General features: G+C 46.3%; 1 protein-coding gene across 1 annotated transcript in view; it reads right to left on the bottom strand.

The window, feature by feature from the left end:
• Nucleotides 1-17,913, bottom strand: part of LOC121304179 (tenascin-X-like) — a 42,364-nt gene that overhangs the window by 6,306 nt on the left and 18,145 nt on the right. Inside the window, exons 5-16 of the mRNA XM_041235147.1 lie at nucleotides 16,908-17,061; nucleotides 16,394-16,663; nucleotides 12,512-14,398; nucleotides 9,173-9,298; nucleotides 7,021-7,143; nucleotides 5,716-5,859; nucleotides 4,232-4,488; nucleotides 3,869-3,998; nucleotides 3,568-3,713; nucleotides 3,013-3,145; nucleotides 2,710-2,861; nucleotides 145-241 (exon numbers count right to left, since the gene is read on the bottom strand). Coding sequence (XP_041091081.1) covers nucleotides 145-241; nucleotides 2,710-2,861; nucleotides 3,013-3,145; nucleotides 3,568-3,713; nucleotides 3,869-3,998; nucleotides 4,232-4,488; nucleotides 5,716-5,859; nucleotides 7,021-7,143; nucleotides 9,173-9,298; nucleotides 12,512-14,398; nucleotides 16,394-16,663; nucleotides 16,908-17,061 — 3,619 coding nt within the window. The remainder of the gene's footprint in view (nucleotides 1-144; nucleotides 242-2,709; nucleotides 2,862-3,012; nucleotides 3,146-3,567; nucleotides 3,714-3,868; nucleotides 3,999-4,231; nucleotides 4,489-5,715; nucleotides 5,860-7,020; nucleotides 7,144-9,172; nucleotides 9,299-12,511; nucleotides 14,399-16,393; nucleotides 16,664-16,907; nucleotides 17,062-17,913) is intronic.

Below are 17,913 nucleotides of genomic sequence, written 5' to 3'. Positions count from 1 at the left end.
CTGAAACACACAGGAACCGGGCGGAGTTAACCCCTTCAGCAGCATGAAGGCTGTAACAGTGTGCAGCCCACAGAGACACATGCTGGCTGCTGTATGCCACAGGCATTGTAATTATTCTAATGAATCAGTCATTTAATCACTTACCCAGCCAGAACTCTTCGCTCACATTCCCAAAGCCAGCCTTGTACTCCTTCCAGAGCCGATAAAAATTGGTTTTACCGTTCATTCTTCTTTGGAAAACCTGGGAGAGGAAGAGGGGGAGACAGGGAGAGGTGTCATTCTTCTTTGGAAAACCTGGGATGAGGAGAGAGAGGGCATGGTTCTGATGGAGGGAGAGTGGCAGCGGAGTGGAGGGGGGCGTGTTTCTGATGGAGATTGAGGAGGAGTGGCTAGCGGAGTGGAGGGGCGTGTTTCTGATGGAGATTGAGGAGGAGTGGCTAGCGGAGTGGAGGGGGGCGTGTTTCTGATGGAGATTGAGGAGGAGTGGCTAGCGGAGTGGAGGGGCGTGTTTCTGATGGAGATTGAGGAGGAGTGGCTAGCGGAGTGCAGGGGGGCGTGTTTCTGATGGAGATTGAGGAGGAGTGGCTAGCGGAGTGCAGGGGGGCGTGTTTCTGATGGAGATTGAGGAGGAGTGGCTAGCGGAGTGCAGGGGGGCGTGTTTCTGATGGAGATTGAGGAGGAGTGGCTAGCGGAGTGGGGGGGCGTGTTTCTGATGGAGATTGAGGAGGAGTGGCTAGCTAGGGGGGCGTGTTTCGGAGTGGAGGGGCGTGTTTCTGATGGAGATTGAGGAGGAGTGGCTAGCGGAGTGGAGGGGCGTGTTTCTGATGGAGATTGAGGAGGAGTGGCTAGTTTCTGATGGAGATTGAGGAGGAGTGGAGGGGGGCGTGTTTCTGATGGAGATTGAGGAGGAGTGGCTAGCGGAGTGGAGGGGGGCGTGTTTCTGATGGAGATTGAGGAGAGTGGCTAGCGGAGTGGAGGGGCGTGTTTCTGATGGAGATTGAGGGAGTGGCTAGCGGAGTGGAGGGGCGTGTTTCTGATGGAGATTGAGGAGTAGTGGCTAGCGGAGTGGAGGGGCGTGTTTCTGATGGAGATTGAGGAGGAGTGGCTAGCGGAGTGGAGGGGGGCGTGTTTCTGATGGAGATTGAGGAGGAGTGGCTAGCGGAGTGGAGGGGCGTGTTTCTGATGGAGATTGAGGAGGAGTGGCTAGCGGAGTGGAGGGGCGTGTTTCTGATGGAGATTGAGGAGGAGTGGCTAGCGGAGTGGAGGGGCGTGTTTCTGATGGAGATTGAGGAGGAGTGGCTAGCGGAGTGGAGGGGCGTGTTTCTGAGGGAGATTGAGGAGGAGTGGCTAGCGGAGTGGAGGGGGGCGTGTTTCTGATGGAGATTGAGGAGGAGTGGCTAGCGGAGTGGAGGGGCGTGTTTCTGATGGAGATTGAGGAGGAGTGGCTAGCGGAGTGGAGGGGCGTGTTTCTGATGGAGATTGAGGAGGAGTGGCTAGCGGAGTGGAGGGGGGCGTGTTTCTGATGGAGATTGAGGAGGAGTGGCTAGCGGAGTGGAGGGGCGTGTTTCTGATGGAGATTGAGGAGGAGTGGCTAGCGGAGTGGAGGGGGGCGTGTTTCTGATGGAGATTGAGGAGGAGTGGCTAGCGGAGTGGAGGGGCGTGTTTCTGATGGAGATTGAGGAGGAGTGGCTAGCGGAGTGGAGGGGCGTGTTTCTGATGGAGATTGAGGAGGAGTGGCTAGCGGAGTGGAGGGGGGCGTGTTTCTGATGGAGATTGAGGAGGGGAGTAGTGGCTAGCGGAGTGGAGGGGCGTGTTTCTGATGGAGATTGAGGAGGAGTGGCTAGCGGAGGAGTGGCTGGAGGGGGGCGTGTTTCTGATGGAGATTGGAGGGGCGTGTTTCTGATGGAGGAGTGGCTAGCGGAATGGAGGGGGGCGTGTTTCTGATGGAGATTGAGGAGGAGTGGCTAGCGGAGTGGAGGGGCGTGTTTCTGATGGAGATTGAGGAGGAGTGGCTAGCGGAGTGCAGGGGGGCGTGTTTCTGATGGAGATTGAGGAGGAGTGGCTAGCAGAGTGGAGGGGCATATGGGGACGCCCCCCCAGAGTGCCGGCAGCTGTGCTGCGTCCAGATGGCCTGCGTTAGAGAGCTGTACAGCTGGGAGGAGATCAGCAGGGAGACAGCGCAGTTCTACAAGACCAGCAGGGCACCAACCCGCTGCTCCTGGATCTACCCTGCTTCAGCGAGGAGGGACAGTGCCACTGTGATGAGCCGCTGTCACACCGCTCTCCAGTGGAGGACTCCAGGGCTTGACGGACTGCCCGCTGAATTCTTTTTAAAATATTGGAATGTAATGGGGAAGAGAGAGAGCCTCACACATAAAGATCTTCCCCTCAGATACCGCAGAGCAGTGATCACATTACTGCCCAAGAAGGGAGACCTGTGCCTGCTTAAGAACTGGAGATCTGTAGCACTTTTTAACGATCATTTCACTGCAATACAGCTTTTTTAAAATAAGCCCTGATATTTTTTATGTTTTTTTTTTATAGTCCTTTTGTTTCACAGCAGGTTTTTTTTAATTGCTCTTAATGTTGTACTTTTACTGTATTTTCATGGATTCTACCAAATGTTTTCAATAAAGGTCTCTCTCTCTCTCTCTCTCTCTCTCTCTCTCTCTCTCTCTCTCTCTCTCTGTTTTTTTCTCTCAGACTCACGGTCCAGCCTCCCCCATCCGTCTCCATGTCACAGTAGACCTTCAGTGGTGTCTCCCGGCTCCCCCCCAGGTACACTGTGGTCTGTCCCGACTCCTGCATTCCATTCAGCAGCTCCTGAGAGCAATCAGCAGGGTGGGGAAATCGAAGCACACCTGAGAGAGAGGGAACAAGAGAGGGGGAGAGAGAGAAGAGAGTAGGAGAATGAGAGAGGGAGTGAGAGAGAGAGAGAGGAGAGTAAGAGAATGAGAGAGGGAGAGACACACAGGCACTTAGACAGACAAACAAACAGACAGAGGGACTGACCGGTAGTGAATGCAGTTGTGATGGCCGCAGTCCTCTCACCCCCCCTCACTCCCACCAGGCTCACAGTGTAGTGTGTTACTGGAACTAGTCTGTCCAGCCTGTGACTGCTCACACCGGGCTCAAGGGTCACTTCCTGTGAGGGGCAGACACTTTAAGCAGAGCACAGAAGCCAGGACCAGAAAACACAGGAGGATAGGGGACACTTCTTCACACAGAGTGGTGATGGTGTGGAAGGGGTACCTGGTCATGTTGATGAGGCAGAATCACGGGGATCAAGACCCGACTTACTAGATCAATCAGCTTTTAGGAAGCGGACAAGCTGATGGGCTGAATGGCTGGGTGGCCTCCTCTCGTTCAGAAACTTTCTCAGGGTCTTATGTTTTTGTATTACAGTATAATACTCAGAAAATGAACACATGCAGTCACACTTTCACACAGACTCACACACTCTCATACATCCACACAGATTCATACACACTCACAGATTCATACACACTCACTCACTCATTCACTCTCTCATACAAACACTCACACTCACACCCTCTCTGGTCTCACCCTGATAATCTCCCCGGCCGCACCCTGCACAGTCAGCATGTACCCCGTAACTGCACTTCGGGGGGGCTTCCACTCCAGGGTGGCAGAGCGAGGGGTGACCTGATTGGCTGTGAGGTCACGGGGCCCCTCCCCTCTCGATAGGGCTGCTGAGAAAGGGAGAGAGAGGGGGCAAAAACAAAAACAAACACAGAATCAACGAAACCGACAGTAGAGAGACGGAATCAGAGACACACTGCATCCTCCACTGAACAAAACACAGAGATTCAGGAGAACTCTGCTCTCTAAGCTTCTTGATTGAAACCTGTGGTGGTAACCACCACTTCCACCACGACCGACCTTGCGACCAGTGATGGATCACGAGTTACCAGTGCAGTGAGACATGTCCTCACAACTGGAATTTGGGAAGTCGACGTTGAGCCGGTTGCAACGGCCTGGAGCAGCAACAAGTAGACGTTTGTTGGTGACCCTGCACACAACATCTGGGACTGCGGGGGGGGGGGGGGGGGGGGGGGGGGGGGGGTGTGTGAGAGTCTTTCCCCCTTCAGCCCCTCTCAGTACAATGTCAAAGATGAAAAAACACTGCATTCACTGTCAAGTGGAGACAGTGTGCTTGTGAATATGTAGCTCCTTCTGCACATCTGTTAGTGTTCAATTAAATATGTACAATAACACGCATGTTCTCATTAACACAGCCCGTTCCACAGTCAGTGTGCTGCATTGTTTTTATTTGAGTGGACAGCCCACCCCCCACCCCCACCCCCCTCGTTGTGAAGTTTAATAAGCAGAGATTCGTGAGCTCACCGCCTCGGGCGTCGTACGCGATGATGTAACGGTCCACTGTGGCCAGCGCCGGTCTCCATAGCAACAGCGCCATTGAGTCTGTTACATTGACAGCACGCAGATCTGTGGGAGCGTCTGGCGCTGGAGACAAGACAATAAACACTGTGAATAACACACTGCGAATAACACACTGTGAATAACACACTGTGAATAACACACTGCCAATAACACACTGTGAATAACACACTGCCAATAACACACTGTGAATAACACACCGCCAATAACACACTGTCAATAACACACCGCCAATAACACACTGTCAATAACACACTGCCAATAACACACTGTCAATAACACACTGTCAATAACACACTGTCAATAACACACTGCCAATAACACACTGCCAATAACACACTGCCAATAACACACTGTCAATAACACACTGTCAATAACACACTGTCAATAACACACTGCCAATAACACACTGTCAATAACACACTGCCAATAACACACTGTCAATAACACACTGTCAATAACACACTGCCAATAACACACTGCCAATAACACACTGTCAATAACACACTGTGAATAACACACTGCCAATAACACACTGTCAATAACACACTGTCAATAACACACTGTCAATAACACACTGCCAATAACACACTGTGAATAACACACTGTCAATAACACACTGTGAATAACACACTGCCAATAACACACTGCCAATAACACACTGCGAATAACACACTGCCAATAACACACTGCGAATAACACACTGTCAATAACACACTGTCAATAACACGCTGTCAATAACACACTGTGAATAACACACTGCCAATAACACACTGTCAATAACACGCTGTCAATAACACACTGCCAATAACACACTGCGAATAACACACTGTCAATAACACACTGCGAATAACACACTGCCAATAACACACTGCGAATAACACACTGCCAATAACACACTGTCAATAACACACTGCCAATAACACACTGTCAATAACACACTGTCAATAACACACTGCCAATAACACACTGTGAATAACACACTGTGAATAACACACTGTCAGTAGCACACTGTCAATAACACAATCACACGTTGACAATGCAACAATCATACAATCACACGTTGACAATGCAACAATCATACAATCACACGTTGACAATGCCCCAATCACCCAATCACACGCTGTCAATGCCACAATCACCCAATCACACGCTGTCAATGCCACAATCACCCAATCACACGCTGTCAATGCCACAATCACCCAATCACATGCTGTCAATGCCACAATCACCCAATCACACGCTGTCAATGCCACAATCACAGTCGCAATCCCGCTCAATCCCATTATTCACCCGTGATGACGACTCCTGTGATTGGCTCGCTCTTGCCCATCCCCCTGACAGACATCACGCTGACCTCGTACCGCGACCCCGGAACCAGTCTGCTCAGCGTGACCCGCGACTTCCTGCCCTCCACTGTAACACTGTGGGGCTCCACTGGAGGGGGTAAAGCGATAGTGATCATATTAATGAAGTTAATACAAGGTCAATGAATGTTAGAGTTAGCACTCCTTTAAGGGCAGTCAGTAATAATGTTAATAAAACTAATAAGAATGGAATTTAAATTAATCACACTCCTCTGTCTTTTTAATTTTTTTAAATGTAGTTATCTATTATTATTATTATTATTATTATTATTATTATTTGATTATTATTATTAAATAATAATAATAATAGAGTGAGTTTTTCAGTAACAGGTTAATAATGGTGGGGACGCGACTGAGCCCTCCCCACTCTTCTACTTGTGTGCGACAGGAGGCTTCGATGTCGCATTTGACTCCAGTTGCGTCGGGACCCGTCGATGTCCGTTCGACGTCCTCCGCCACGGCCAGACCACAGGGGGCGCTGGTGCACACATCGACTCCCCTGTGGACCGGTTGGATTGGGTAGGAGGGAAAAGACAATTAATACACATTTATTTAGAATTTTGATATTTTCTTCCTCTAGGTCTTTTCCTGTTGTCCAAAAAAAGTTTACGAGACCTAATTTGGATAATAATAATAATAATAATAATAATAATAATATATAATAATAATAATAATAATAATAATAATAATAAATTTCACTTATATAGCGCTCTTCATGCAAACGTTCCAGGGCACTTTACAAAAGAAATATAAAAAAATGCCTGTGTCTAATGTATAATCCAGCTACAAATAAATAAATCCATTTTCAAACATTTTAGGGACTGGCAGAAGATTAGCATTTTCTGTCCCCCCGATCTCAGGGAGCGGCCAGGGACATATAGGGTCAGCAGATCTTGAAGATAAGAAATTCCAAGACCACGTATGGCCTTGTAGGTAATAATAATAATACTAATAATAATAATAATAATAATAATAATAATAATAATAGCATCAGTAAAAAAAACACAACTTGAATGAGATGGATGCAGTAATTATATTAATTAAATATGCAATTAAAGCCAAGATTAACTAAGATTTTTGAATTGCGATTCATTTTTTAAATCGCTTGACGGCTCTAATTTTAACGATATCTTTAAAGGGGGCGCAGTGATAATGTTAATAAAGCTACTAAGAGGTAAGAGAATGTATTGCAAAGCCTGGTTAGCAGTGTTGTGTAGATCACAGCGCTCACCTTCTCGTGAGTGAGTGTAGGTGATCCTGAAGCTGTCCACTGGGGCTGAAGGGAGCCTCCAGGTGACCTCGACAGAGGTGTCAGTGATGTTGCTGAAGGAGATCTCTTGCAGGACATCAGGGCCTGCGGCACAGACACAGAGAGTTAGAATCACCCTTCAGAAAACCTACAGTCCCTTTTCACAAAGGAGCACCAAATAAATGTGCCAAACCGGATATAAACCACTTTTAATTTAGAAACTTCTAATCTTAAATTCTTCCTTTTTTCGTTTTAGAACTGGTTCTGGTATATATCTTTTAGATCAAAATTGAAATGATGATTTGGGGGAATAGCTTTGAAAATCTAGCCCTCAGTCTCCCTCAACAGGGGGAGCAGCTGCCTGCCGGGATATGGCAGGAAAGAAGCGTGGGGGGGCCGTTTCAACCTCCAGATGACCCGGGAAATGCAACACTAACTAAGAGCATGGCTTGTGCAAGCATAGTTCTCTCCATAATCATTAGCAGGACCACATATGGTACTTTTAATGAAAATACATGTTTGCTTTTGAACAGGCTACTTTCAAACCTGCATGTTTGAGATCTGCAATGAATAAGAGGTTCTGTATTGTCTATTGAGTTCTGTACTGTCTATTGAGTTCTGTATTGTCATTGGGTCCTGCATTATCATTGGGTCCTGTATTGTCTATTGAGTTCTGTATTGTCAATGGGTTCTGTATTGTCTATTGAGTTCTGTATTGTCTATTGAGTTCTGTATTGTCATTGGGTCCTGCATTATCATTGGGTCCTGTATTGTCTATTGAGTTCTGTATTGTCAATGGGTTCTGTATTGTCTATTGAGTTCTGTATTGTCTATTGAGTTCTGTATTGTCATTAGGTCCTGCATTATCATTGGGTCCTGTATTGTCTATTGAGTTCTGTATTGTCAATGGGTTCTGTATTGTCTATTGAGTTCTGTATTGTCAATGGGTTCTGTATTGTCATTAGGTCCTGCATTGTCATTTGGTCCTGTATTGTCTATTGAGTTCTGTACTGTATATTAGGTCCTGTGCTGTCTATTGTTTCTCCTCAGAGCTTTATCTGGCATGCTTACTAACTATTCCTGCAAAATAGCGTCTGAAAAGACTCCTGAAGGCTGATTGGTGGAAGTGAGGTGGGGAAGTATATTAGTGTTGCTCTGTGCACCAAAGCCCTAAAGAGAAGCCTGTGCAACACTTCTACTTCCCCACCTCACTTCATCACAATCAGCCTTGAGGAGTCTTTTCAGAAGCCGTTTTTGGCAACATGGCAGATAATGCTCTGAGCAGAAACAACAATAGAGAAGCATACAAACACACAAGCTAGGGTATTAAACAGGGAAGAGATGAAATATGAAAACAATGCAAAGTATTAAAAAAAGGGTGTTTAAAAACAAACTAAGATTTTCTGCACTTTAAATAAACACTTTAAATACATCTGCGCTTCAACAAGCATGGTTTAAAATGAAGGAAAAAAATGAGTCAAGAATGTTTTTGTAAACTCTGAAAATGAAATGAGCTGCTCAATGTTTCAAAAAGAGAGGGAGAGGGGGAAGGAGAAGGGAAGAAAGAGAGGGAGAGGGGGAGAAGGAGGAGAGGGGGAAGGCATTTATTTCAGCAATGCCTTTATGACTTGACATGATAGGCAGAGGGAGAGAGAGAGAGAATGAATGGTCTGGCTTTGCTGATCCTCCTCGAACACATGCCTGTCAATGGGTAAATGTAACAGATTCAGATGAAATAAACGCTGATGAGAAGAGAATAAACGCTGATGAGAACATTATTTCCCCGGAAACCAGGAACAATAAACAAAAATGTGAACGCCCCCCTCTCCTTCTCCTCTCTCACTACCTCTCACCCCCTCCCCTTCTCTGCTGTTCTCCCCTCTCCTCCCCTTCCTCTCCTAATGTCCCAAACCTCCCTCTCTATTTTCATCTGTATCTCCCAACTTTCCCCTTCCCTCTCATTCCATTGTCTCCTTCTCTCTCCTCCCTTCTGCTCTTCCTTTCTCTCCCCTTCCCGTGGCATCACATTGCAAAACCTCAGATCAATTTATATCTCAAATAGTGTTGAATAAACAGAGGATGCAATGCAGTCAATGATTCTGAGAGTGTGATGTCATGCCCTTGCCGTGGTTACCTGGAACACGTCTGTTATCCAAGCCTGGCCTTGGCCCCTCCCCCTCTCCCTTCTGCTGCTCCTCCTCTTCCTGTGACTGGTCGATCTGTGCAATCGTGGGCAATGCATTCTCTACATTGGGCGGGGCTAGAAATGTGGGTGGGTCAGTTTAAAGAGGTGATATATATATATATATATATATATATATATATATATATATATATATATATATATATATATATGACACACACAAACACTCACACTGACACACTGACACACACACACTGAAACACATACACACACTGAGACATACACACTGAGACACACACACATACTGACACACACACACTAAGCCACACACACAGAATGAGGGACAGACTCACACAAACTCATACACTGAGAAACACACACACACAGACATACACACACAGACACATGCACACACACACACACTGACATGCACACACACATGAATTCTCTACTTGCTCCTAATAACTGACTTTCTAAATTAAACAAATGAGGATCTTAACTCCTGTCACATAATAAACAAGAGGAGCCTCACAAATAATATAGAACCCTATCCACTCAGAATCCTGTGTGATCATCACCCCTGCACTCTGAACACAGCGCTGGAGTACAGCGCTTCATATAGAACCCTATCCACTCAGAACCCTGTGTGATCATCACCCCTGCACTCTGAACACAGCGCTGGAGTACAGCACTTCATATAGAACCCTATCCACTCAGAATCCTGTGTGATCATCACCCCTGCACTCTGAACACAGCGCTGGAGTACAGCACTTCAAATAGAACTCGATCCACTCAGAATCCTGTGTGATCATCACCCCTGCACTCTGAACACAGCGCTGGAGTACAGCGCTTCATATAGAACCCTATCCACTCAGAACCCTGTGTGATCATCACCCCTGCACTCTGAACACAGCGCTGGAGTACAGCACTTCATATAGAACCCTATCCACTCAGAATCCTGTGTGATCATCACCCCTGCACTCTGAACACAGCGCTGGAGTACAGCACTTCAAATAGAACTCGATCCACTCAGAATCCTGTGTGATCATCACCCCTGCACTCTGAACACAGCGCTGGAGTACAGCGCTTCATATAGAACCCTATCCACTCAGAACCCTGTGTGATCATCACCCCTGCACTCTGAACACAGCGCTGGAGTACAGTGCTTCATATAGAACCCTATCCACTCAGAACCCTGTGTGATCATCACCCCTGCACTCTGAACACAGCGCTGGAGTACAGCGCTTCATTAAAATGAAAGAACGTGTTAATGGCATTCAGAAGGCAGGTTTAAAGGAATGCTTCGTACCCCTCTTTGAGTCTGCAGAATATTTCATTTTTTTATTTGTATTATGATTAGGAGCTACTCTGATCAGGCTGTGTTGCTCTAATTGTGAGTTCAGGAGCTGCTCTGATCAGTCTGTGTTGCTCTGGCTGTGGGTTCAGGAGCTGCTCTGATCAGACTGTGTTGCTCTCGCTGAGTTCAGGAGCTGCTCTGATCAGACTGTGTTGCTCTCGCTGAGTTCAGGAGCTGCTCTGATCAGTCTGTGTTGCTCTGGCTGTGGGTTCAGGAGCTGCTCTGATCAGACTGTGTTGCTCTCGCTGAGTTCAGGAGCTGCTCTGATCAGTCTGTGTTGCTCTGGCTGTGAGTTCAGGAGCTGCTCTGATCAGACTGTGTTGCTCTGGCTGAGTTCAGGAGCTGCTCTGATCAGTCTGTGTTGCTCTGGCTGTGAGTTCAGGAGCTGGCAGACCACTAGAGGGCGCTTTACTGCTCTAGCCTACGTTACATAAGTAGCCACCTAATAAACAAATAAAAAATAAAATATTCTGTGAATTCTGAAGGTGTAAAGTTCCTTTAAAAGGTAAAATAATAATGTTTAAGCAGGACAACCATGAACACACACACGGAGACAGGAGTTCATTTGTCCAACAGCATCTTGGAAACAAACGGAGAATGAGACTCTGGCTCAAAGGTGGCCAATCACAACCACACCCTGGCGCTAGGAAAGAAAGACGCTGATGTTAAGGGCCAACCAAGATACTACCCTGAAGTTAATGAGGAGAAAGAAGAAATATTAATATTAATAATGATCAGAAGGGGATAATGGCCACACATAATCTTACCCTGGAAAAAGGGAGAAGGGTTCAGTGATGCACAAGCATGATTTTGCCGTTAGACAAACTGATAGATAAAACTGAAACGTTGGCCAACCATTTGTTAACTCTGTGAGTTTGTTAACCCTGTGGAAAAAAAAAAAAACAGTGGCATAGTTTTTTTTATTATTATTTTAACCCTGTTCTTCCAGAGCTAGAAGAAAAAAAGACTGTTAGCTGAGGTGGCCAAGCATCATCTTACCCTCTTTTCCAGGACACCATGGACTAAATACTCCATGATGGATGACAATGATCTGTCCCTGAGGGTGGCAGAGAAGAAGCAGGATCGAGTTTAGCCCAGCATGAGCATGAATATTAATGTCATCTGATTAATATTCATGAGCAGTTAAAACTGAGATGAATACTCATGCGAGACTAAGCAGCATACAATTACATTTCATTTTTTTTCTATGTATATAAAAAACAAAAAATCAAACCAAACCCATTTTTTGACAGAAACGAAATTTCCATTTCGGTCTCTTCTGCCAGGTTTTTGCCATCCTGAAAAGGTTTGGAGCAGGTTTTGAGTTTGGAAGTTTGAAGCATGTTATGGTTATATAACAAGATGCTGGTCTAATTCCTGATGTACTTCAACAGATACATTCAGGTCTGTGGATGGAGGCCTTAATATTGAAGTTTACATTGCTGTCAAAATGAACAAATCAGGAGTGAAAACAGTGGTCTTAACTGAGAGGCAGCTTGAAGCATTGGTTTCACGGTATTCTGAAAGGTTTCGAATCTCTACTGCCATTGTCATGACTGTCACAACAATAATATGAATATTCATGAACTCTGGACCACCGCACAGCAGAGAAGACACTAAACAGACCGCAAGAGTTTGACCGATGACCAGCCATGAACTAACCACACATCCTTGTCCAGACGTATCCTGTTGGACGACAATGATGAGGACAGTGAGGTTGAAGAGAGAGACAAAGAGAGTAGGAGGAGGAGAGGGGGGAGGAGAGAGGGAGGGGAAAGAAGGGTGATGGGGGAGAGAGAGGGAAATGATAGAAAGATAGCAAGATGGCCAACCGTGGACTAACCGTGGAAAGCACAACCACAAAAAAGCAAAACAACTAATAAGCTCCAAGAGAGACTCAACACACCACACCTGCAACTCCATCCAAACACTTCCTGCCGTTAAAACAGAAAGGAGGTCCTGCTCCCAAATACCTGTGAGGGCTGTGAGCCTCTCGATCCTGGACCTCTGTCCATGGGACGTCCCAAACACAGAAAGGGTGTACCGCGTGGAGGGCTTGAGACCCCCAATGAGGGCGGAGCGTGCCTCCCCAGACAAGACCCTCTTAACAGGAAGACTCTGGGCCCCGAATTCCTTGTGCGTCACCACAAAATGAGTGAACGCTCCCTTCTGTGCTTCCCAGGACACCAGCACGCTCCGAGAGGTAGTGTTCCTGACCCTGACGTCTGTTGGCCCCCTGTCATCCCCTGGGAGCCCCCGTAAAGCCTCCACTTTTGGCCCTGTGATGTTTTTCCGTCCGTCTTGGGGAGCAGGGGCCCCGAATTTGGGTTTGCGTGACTTCAAATCCACTACCCTGGTTGCCTGGTGTGTTTGATGCCCTCTTATGACAGGGGCAATGCTGGCATCTTTGGGTAAGGCAGAGGATAGGTTCATCTTTGGTGCTCTGTGGATGAATCTGGTGACATCCTGGGCCACCTTCTCCTTGGTCCGGTTGTCTCCTATCGATTGTCCCACATGTATGAAGATCCCATGGATGGTGGGTCTAGATTTGGAGGTTGGCTGGACTGCAGTTGCTTCTGGAGATTGCTGCTTAATGGGATTTAAAGTTGGATGAACAATTTTAGTAGACTGAGGTTTGTCTGTTTTGGTGGCGTTTAGAGAAACAAACCCTTCCTTGGTCTTCACCTTCACAGTTGTAGGAACAATTGTGGTGGATTGAGATTGATCTAGAAGCGTTGAGACTTTCTCAGGTTTGGGTCGGGTTGAATCTGGAGACTTCTTTTTAACAATTTGGGTTGAAGCTGTAGGCATACCTTTGGCAGTTGTCGCATTCTTTAGAGATGGCAGGACTTTGTCTGGCTTGGTTCTAGATGCACCTGGAGATGGCTTCTTTAGAACAGGTTTGGGAACTCCAAGAATCTTTTTTGGCATGGCGCTCCTGTCGATTTTCAATCCGGTCCCGTTCCTGCCCGGGAAAGCTGGCGTTAACTTCCCTGTCACCGCCGGACCCCCTGGTCTGACCCCCAACTCGTCTTCATTAAACTTCACTTTGATCGTCTTCGTGTCGGTAGCTCTCTGGTGAGTAGCAGGTGAAGGTCTGTTCTTAGATCCATTGACAGAAGCGCTCAACTCCATTGCAGTTGAGTTTGCAGTGGGTAGGATTCCAGTACGTTGTGGTCTAGGGTGCGATGTGGGCAGTTGTACCTTGCCCGGGGATACAGGGGGGATCGTTCCAAAATGTTCAGGTTTGATGGAGGGCAAACTAGTAGGTGCTCCCTCAGGCAGTCCACCCAGTTCTGGAGAGACGTTGGGGGAGGAGACATTGTGAAGGACTTTGTTTGGTTTGGTTGCAAGATCTTCAGATGGGACCTTCTTGGTTTTTGAAGTTTCTTTCAATGAAGGCAGTGTGGGTCCTGGGGCGTCCCTATCAGAGGCTGTTTCTTTTCTCTTCTGTGTGGATGGCTCCTCCTTGATTTTGGTTACAGCTGGTAAAGAACCATTTAGATTCACTTGTGAGATTTTTCCAGGTATTTTTCCAGATTTAGTCTCAGCATTCTCCAAAGTAGAACTTTTATCTGTCGGGAATTTCCAAAAATATTTGCTGCGAGTGCCATTCAACTTTCCCCTGGGAGAGGAAGCAATGACCTTCCCTGACCCCTGAACTTTTAACCTGGGTAGGACCCACTGCTTGACTGCTTTTGTTGGGGGTCTTTTTTGGAGGACCTTCTTTCCACTGGGGGGCGTAGTTGAGGTTCTGTTGGCTTTGAGGATCATCAGCTTTCTTTTGGGGGGCCCTTGGGTTTCCTTGGTAACCGTTTCCATGGCCAGACTGGTCAACCGTTCATCAGCTATCGACCCTGCTGTAGTGAGCAATCAACGTTGATAACACACAGACACTACTAACAACCATACAAAAAGTTATCTTCAAAATATAGTCTGTCTAACTTTTTACACACTGGCTGTAAAGGCATATTCTCTCCTGTAGGGGGGCGCTATTTTTTACTGTCAATTTGCCTTTTTATGGTGTTTGCAGAAAGTCAAAAATGTTTTTTTTTTTATAAATTATAAGCCTCTATTCAGGTTCTTTGACTGAGTTCAGGAGCTCCGCTTCAGTTCTAGTTGCTGCCATAGAATTATGCAACACGTGGCTAGATCAACCAAAGTTTATTTATAGACATAAGGTTGCCTTTAGATTTGCGGGCAATACATTATCTGTGCACTAGATGGCGCCGGTGCTTAATAATACAAGGACACTTTGGTTTAGCCAGCCTACGTTACAGATGACAACTAGAACTGAGGAACAGCTCCTGGACTAAGTCAAAGCAACACAGACTTAGCAAAAAAGATCTAAAAATGCATTATTTGAGTGATTGCAATAAGGACCTCTCAGAATGATTGCAAACATTGTAAAAAGGTAAAAAGGGCAGCAATAAAGCAAACTAAAATCTGCAGCTGCTTAGACAGCATGAGAGGATGTTATCTTCCTAAAAGCTGAGGGAAAATCCTGTGAAGTTAGAGCTGTGAGCTGTGAGTCTATTCCTCTGGGTCCTGTGCGCTGGGTGAAACCTGTACAGAGAACAGTGAAAATTAGAAGGATTTACAATTATTTTTAACATTCATCCTGCAGAAGTAAACGACAATGGAGAAGAACTGTCTGTCTGCCTGTGTGTCTGTGTGTCTGCCTGTGTCTTTGTCTCTGTCTCTGTCTGTCTGTCTATCAGCCTGTGTGTCTGCCTGTGTCATTGTCTCTGTCTGTCTGTATTAATATACCTGTTTGTCTGTTAATCGGATTTGTCTATCCCGCTGTCTGTTAATTCAAATGATCTATCTATCTATCTATCTATCTATCTATCTATCTATCTATCTATCTATCTATCTATCTATCTATCTGTCTGTCTGTCTATCTATCTATCTATCATTTCTATATCTGCAGTACCTTCTTGTTATCGACTTTTCTATTTTCACTGTAAAGCTGAAATCACTGATACAGTAGAGAGCTGTGTGTGTGTGTGTGTGTGTGTGTGTGTGTGTGTGTGTGTGTGTGTAGGGGGGGGGGTGTCTGTCTACAAACAGCCGAGTTTCACCAAAGAACTCAAATTGACTTCTGACAGAGAAACAGCAATAAAGACAAGAGGGTGTGCACACCAGCCCTTTAAGAGAAATCATATCAACACTGGAAAGCCAGCCCACTCCCATCTCCTCCACTCTGGAAAAAACAAGGGGAGCTGTTGTTAATGAGGAAGTTCGCACTGTTCATTAGGGCTACTGCAGTCTCTCCCTGTGTGTTCTGTGGTTGGACCCTGATTGGGATATTTCGTTGGAATTTGCTATTCTAGCCCATCGCCACCGGTTCTATTGTCAAATCCCCCCATCTATGTGCTGTCTATGGGCATTGGACTGGAATTGACCATTCTAGTCCTTCTGTATTTTGTATAGAGAATTGTTTGCTTTAATGCCATTATTTCACTGATTCACCACTATCATTTTTACGGCTTTACCCTCTAGATACTTCAATATCATATCTATAGCCATTTCATTTAAACTCCCCACTCTTTTTACATCAATTATAAGGCTATTTCATTTTAGCTTGTGATTGGTCCTTCAGATCATTATTTACTTCATTTTGGCATCTGTATGATTGATTTGGCTGTTCCATTGGTCTGCCTCTAAAATGTCTGTTTCATTTTATCTCTTCGCTCTAGTCCATCTGTATCATTTCTATGGATTTTTAATTTCCCCTTGTCAATCTACTCCTACTGAATCATTTATATGGCTATTCCACCTGACTGCTACCACTCTAGTCCTCCAGTGTCATTTCTAAGGCACTGTATGCTTTCCATGGTGGCTCCACCTACCGGGCGTGGCCTGTGTCCTGGCAGGCAGGCTGCGGCTCCGCCCCTTCTCAGCCACCAGTGTGATGTTGTACTGCCGCCCCGCCTCCAGGCCGGTGAGGTGGGCGGAGTCTCTCTGCGGGGGCAGGTCCATGTCTCCTCCACGCCCCTCCCCCTCGCTCGGGGTGAAGGAGAGGCGGTATCGATCCACACTGGAGACTGAGCGATCCCATTGGACCACCACCTCGCCCCCCGTCGCCTTGACAACACGTAGGTTCTTGGGGCCTCCGATCACTGAGGGAGGAGAAAGAAACGTGGGATAAATGCACGGAGCTCAGATAATCAATACAGTAAAATCTGATGTAATATTCCTGTAATATCGTAGCTCCAACATGTATTCTCTGTAATAGACACACATATTGTGGTAAAAGTGTATTTGATTTTTTTTAATGGTATTTTTTTTTCAAAATGATCTAAATTTAAGTGTGAGGTTATTTAAGGAGGGTTAGGTGAAGACTGAGAAGAAGTGCTCCCTCACGTGTTGTGAAGTCAGTAGAGGCCTCTGGTCCCAGCTCCTGGTTGCGCTCGGCTCTCAAGATCACTCGGTACTCCTGCCCGGGGGCCAATCCTGTCTGGGTATAGCTGGAGACCCCACCCACCAGCCGTGAGGTCAGCTTCTCATCATCCTCCTTCTGTGAGGGGACAAAAGGGAGAAACTAGAATCTCCAGCAGAGAAACATTACAGTTAGTGCCTCCACCAGCGTGATTGAAACCAGAAGAAACTGAGTCAAGCAGTTTCACTGAAGACATTGAGACAGTCATTTAAATGTAAAAGTTTCTTTTAGCATTACTGCATGCACCCCATGGGGGCTTCTTCGAGGAAGACCGCAGAGAGCACAAACGGCTATGCAGTTTGTGGAATGACCACTAGGGTGGGGTGTGAGGTGCTTGTTTCTGCCCCATCCTCTCTGGATCGTGGGAGAGCTGTCTTCTTCTCTCCCCAGATGGAGCGCAAACCTACTCGGTTGAGTCGGCAGGATGCCTGTGACATGTCGTACACAGAACACAGCTGGGCTGTACAAGCAACCAGAGCAGAGTAATTGAAAGCAAATGGCCCAGAGCAGAGGCCAGCCAGGGATGAGGCAACCATAGTAACCGGGGCAGAGCAGTGTTCTGACACTGGCCAGGGCTGAGGGATGTGCCAGTGCCCGAGATCTCCAATGAATTGCCTTCAAGAAGTATTTGTTTCCTGGTGTTAATTAAGCAGAGGCTGTGAACTGACAGTGTAAATGTATTGCGAAGCTAGAACTGATTTGCCACGTAAATGATACCTTTTGTTTAACCTAACTCAAGAGCTGCCGCTGTGGAAGCTGGGAGATGTATTTCTTTGTCAAGTTTAATCAGGGGTTACATCTTGACCAGGACTACAATCCCATAATGCACTGCAGTGATGACGCATTTCAAAGGAAAGGGAAATAAAAAGAATTTCAATGATTTCATATTAAAAAAGTATAAAAGAAAGGCAAGAATACTTATTTAAAAAA

This window comes from Polyodon spathula, chromosome 37 (genome assembly GCF_017654505.1).
Source record: "Polyodon spathula isolate WHYD16114869_AA chromosome 37, ASM1765450v1, whole genome shotgun sequence".
In the NCBI taxonomy this organism is placed as follows: domain Eukaryota; kingdom Metazoa; phylum Chordata; class Actinopteri; order Acipenseriformes; family Polyodontidae; genus Polyodon; species Polyodon spathula.
This window is presented reverse-complemented; position numbering and strand designations above follow the sequence as displayed.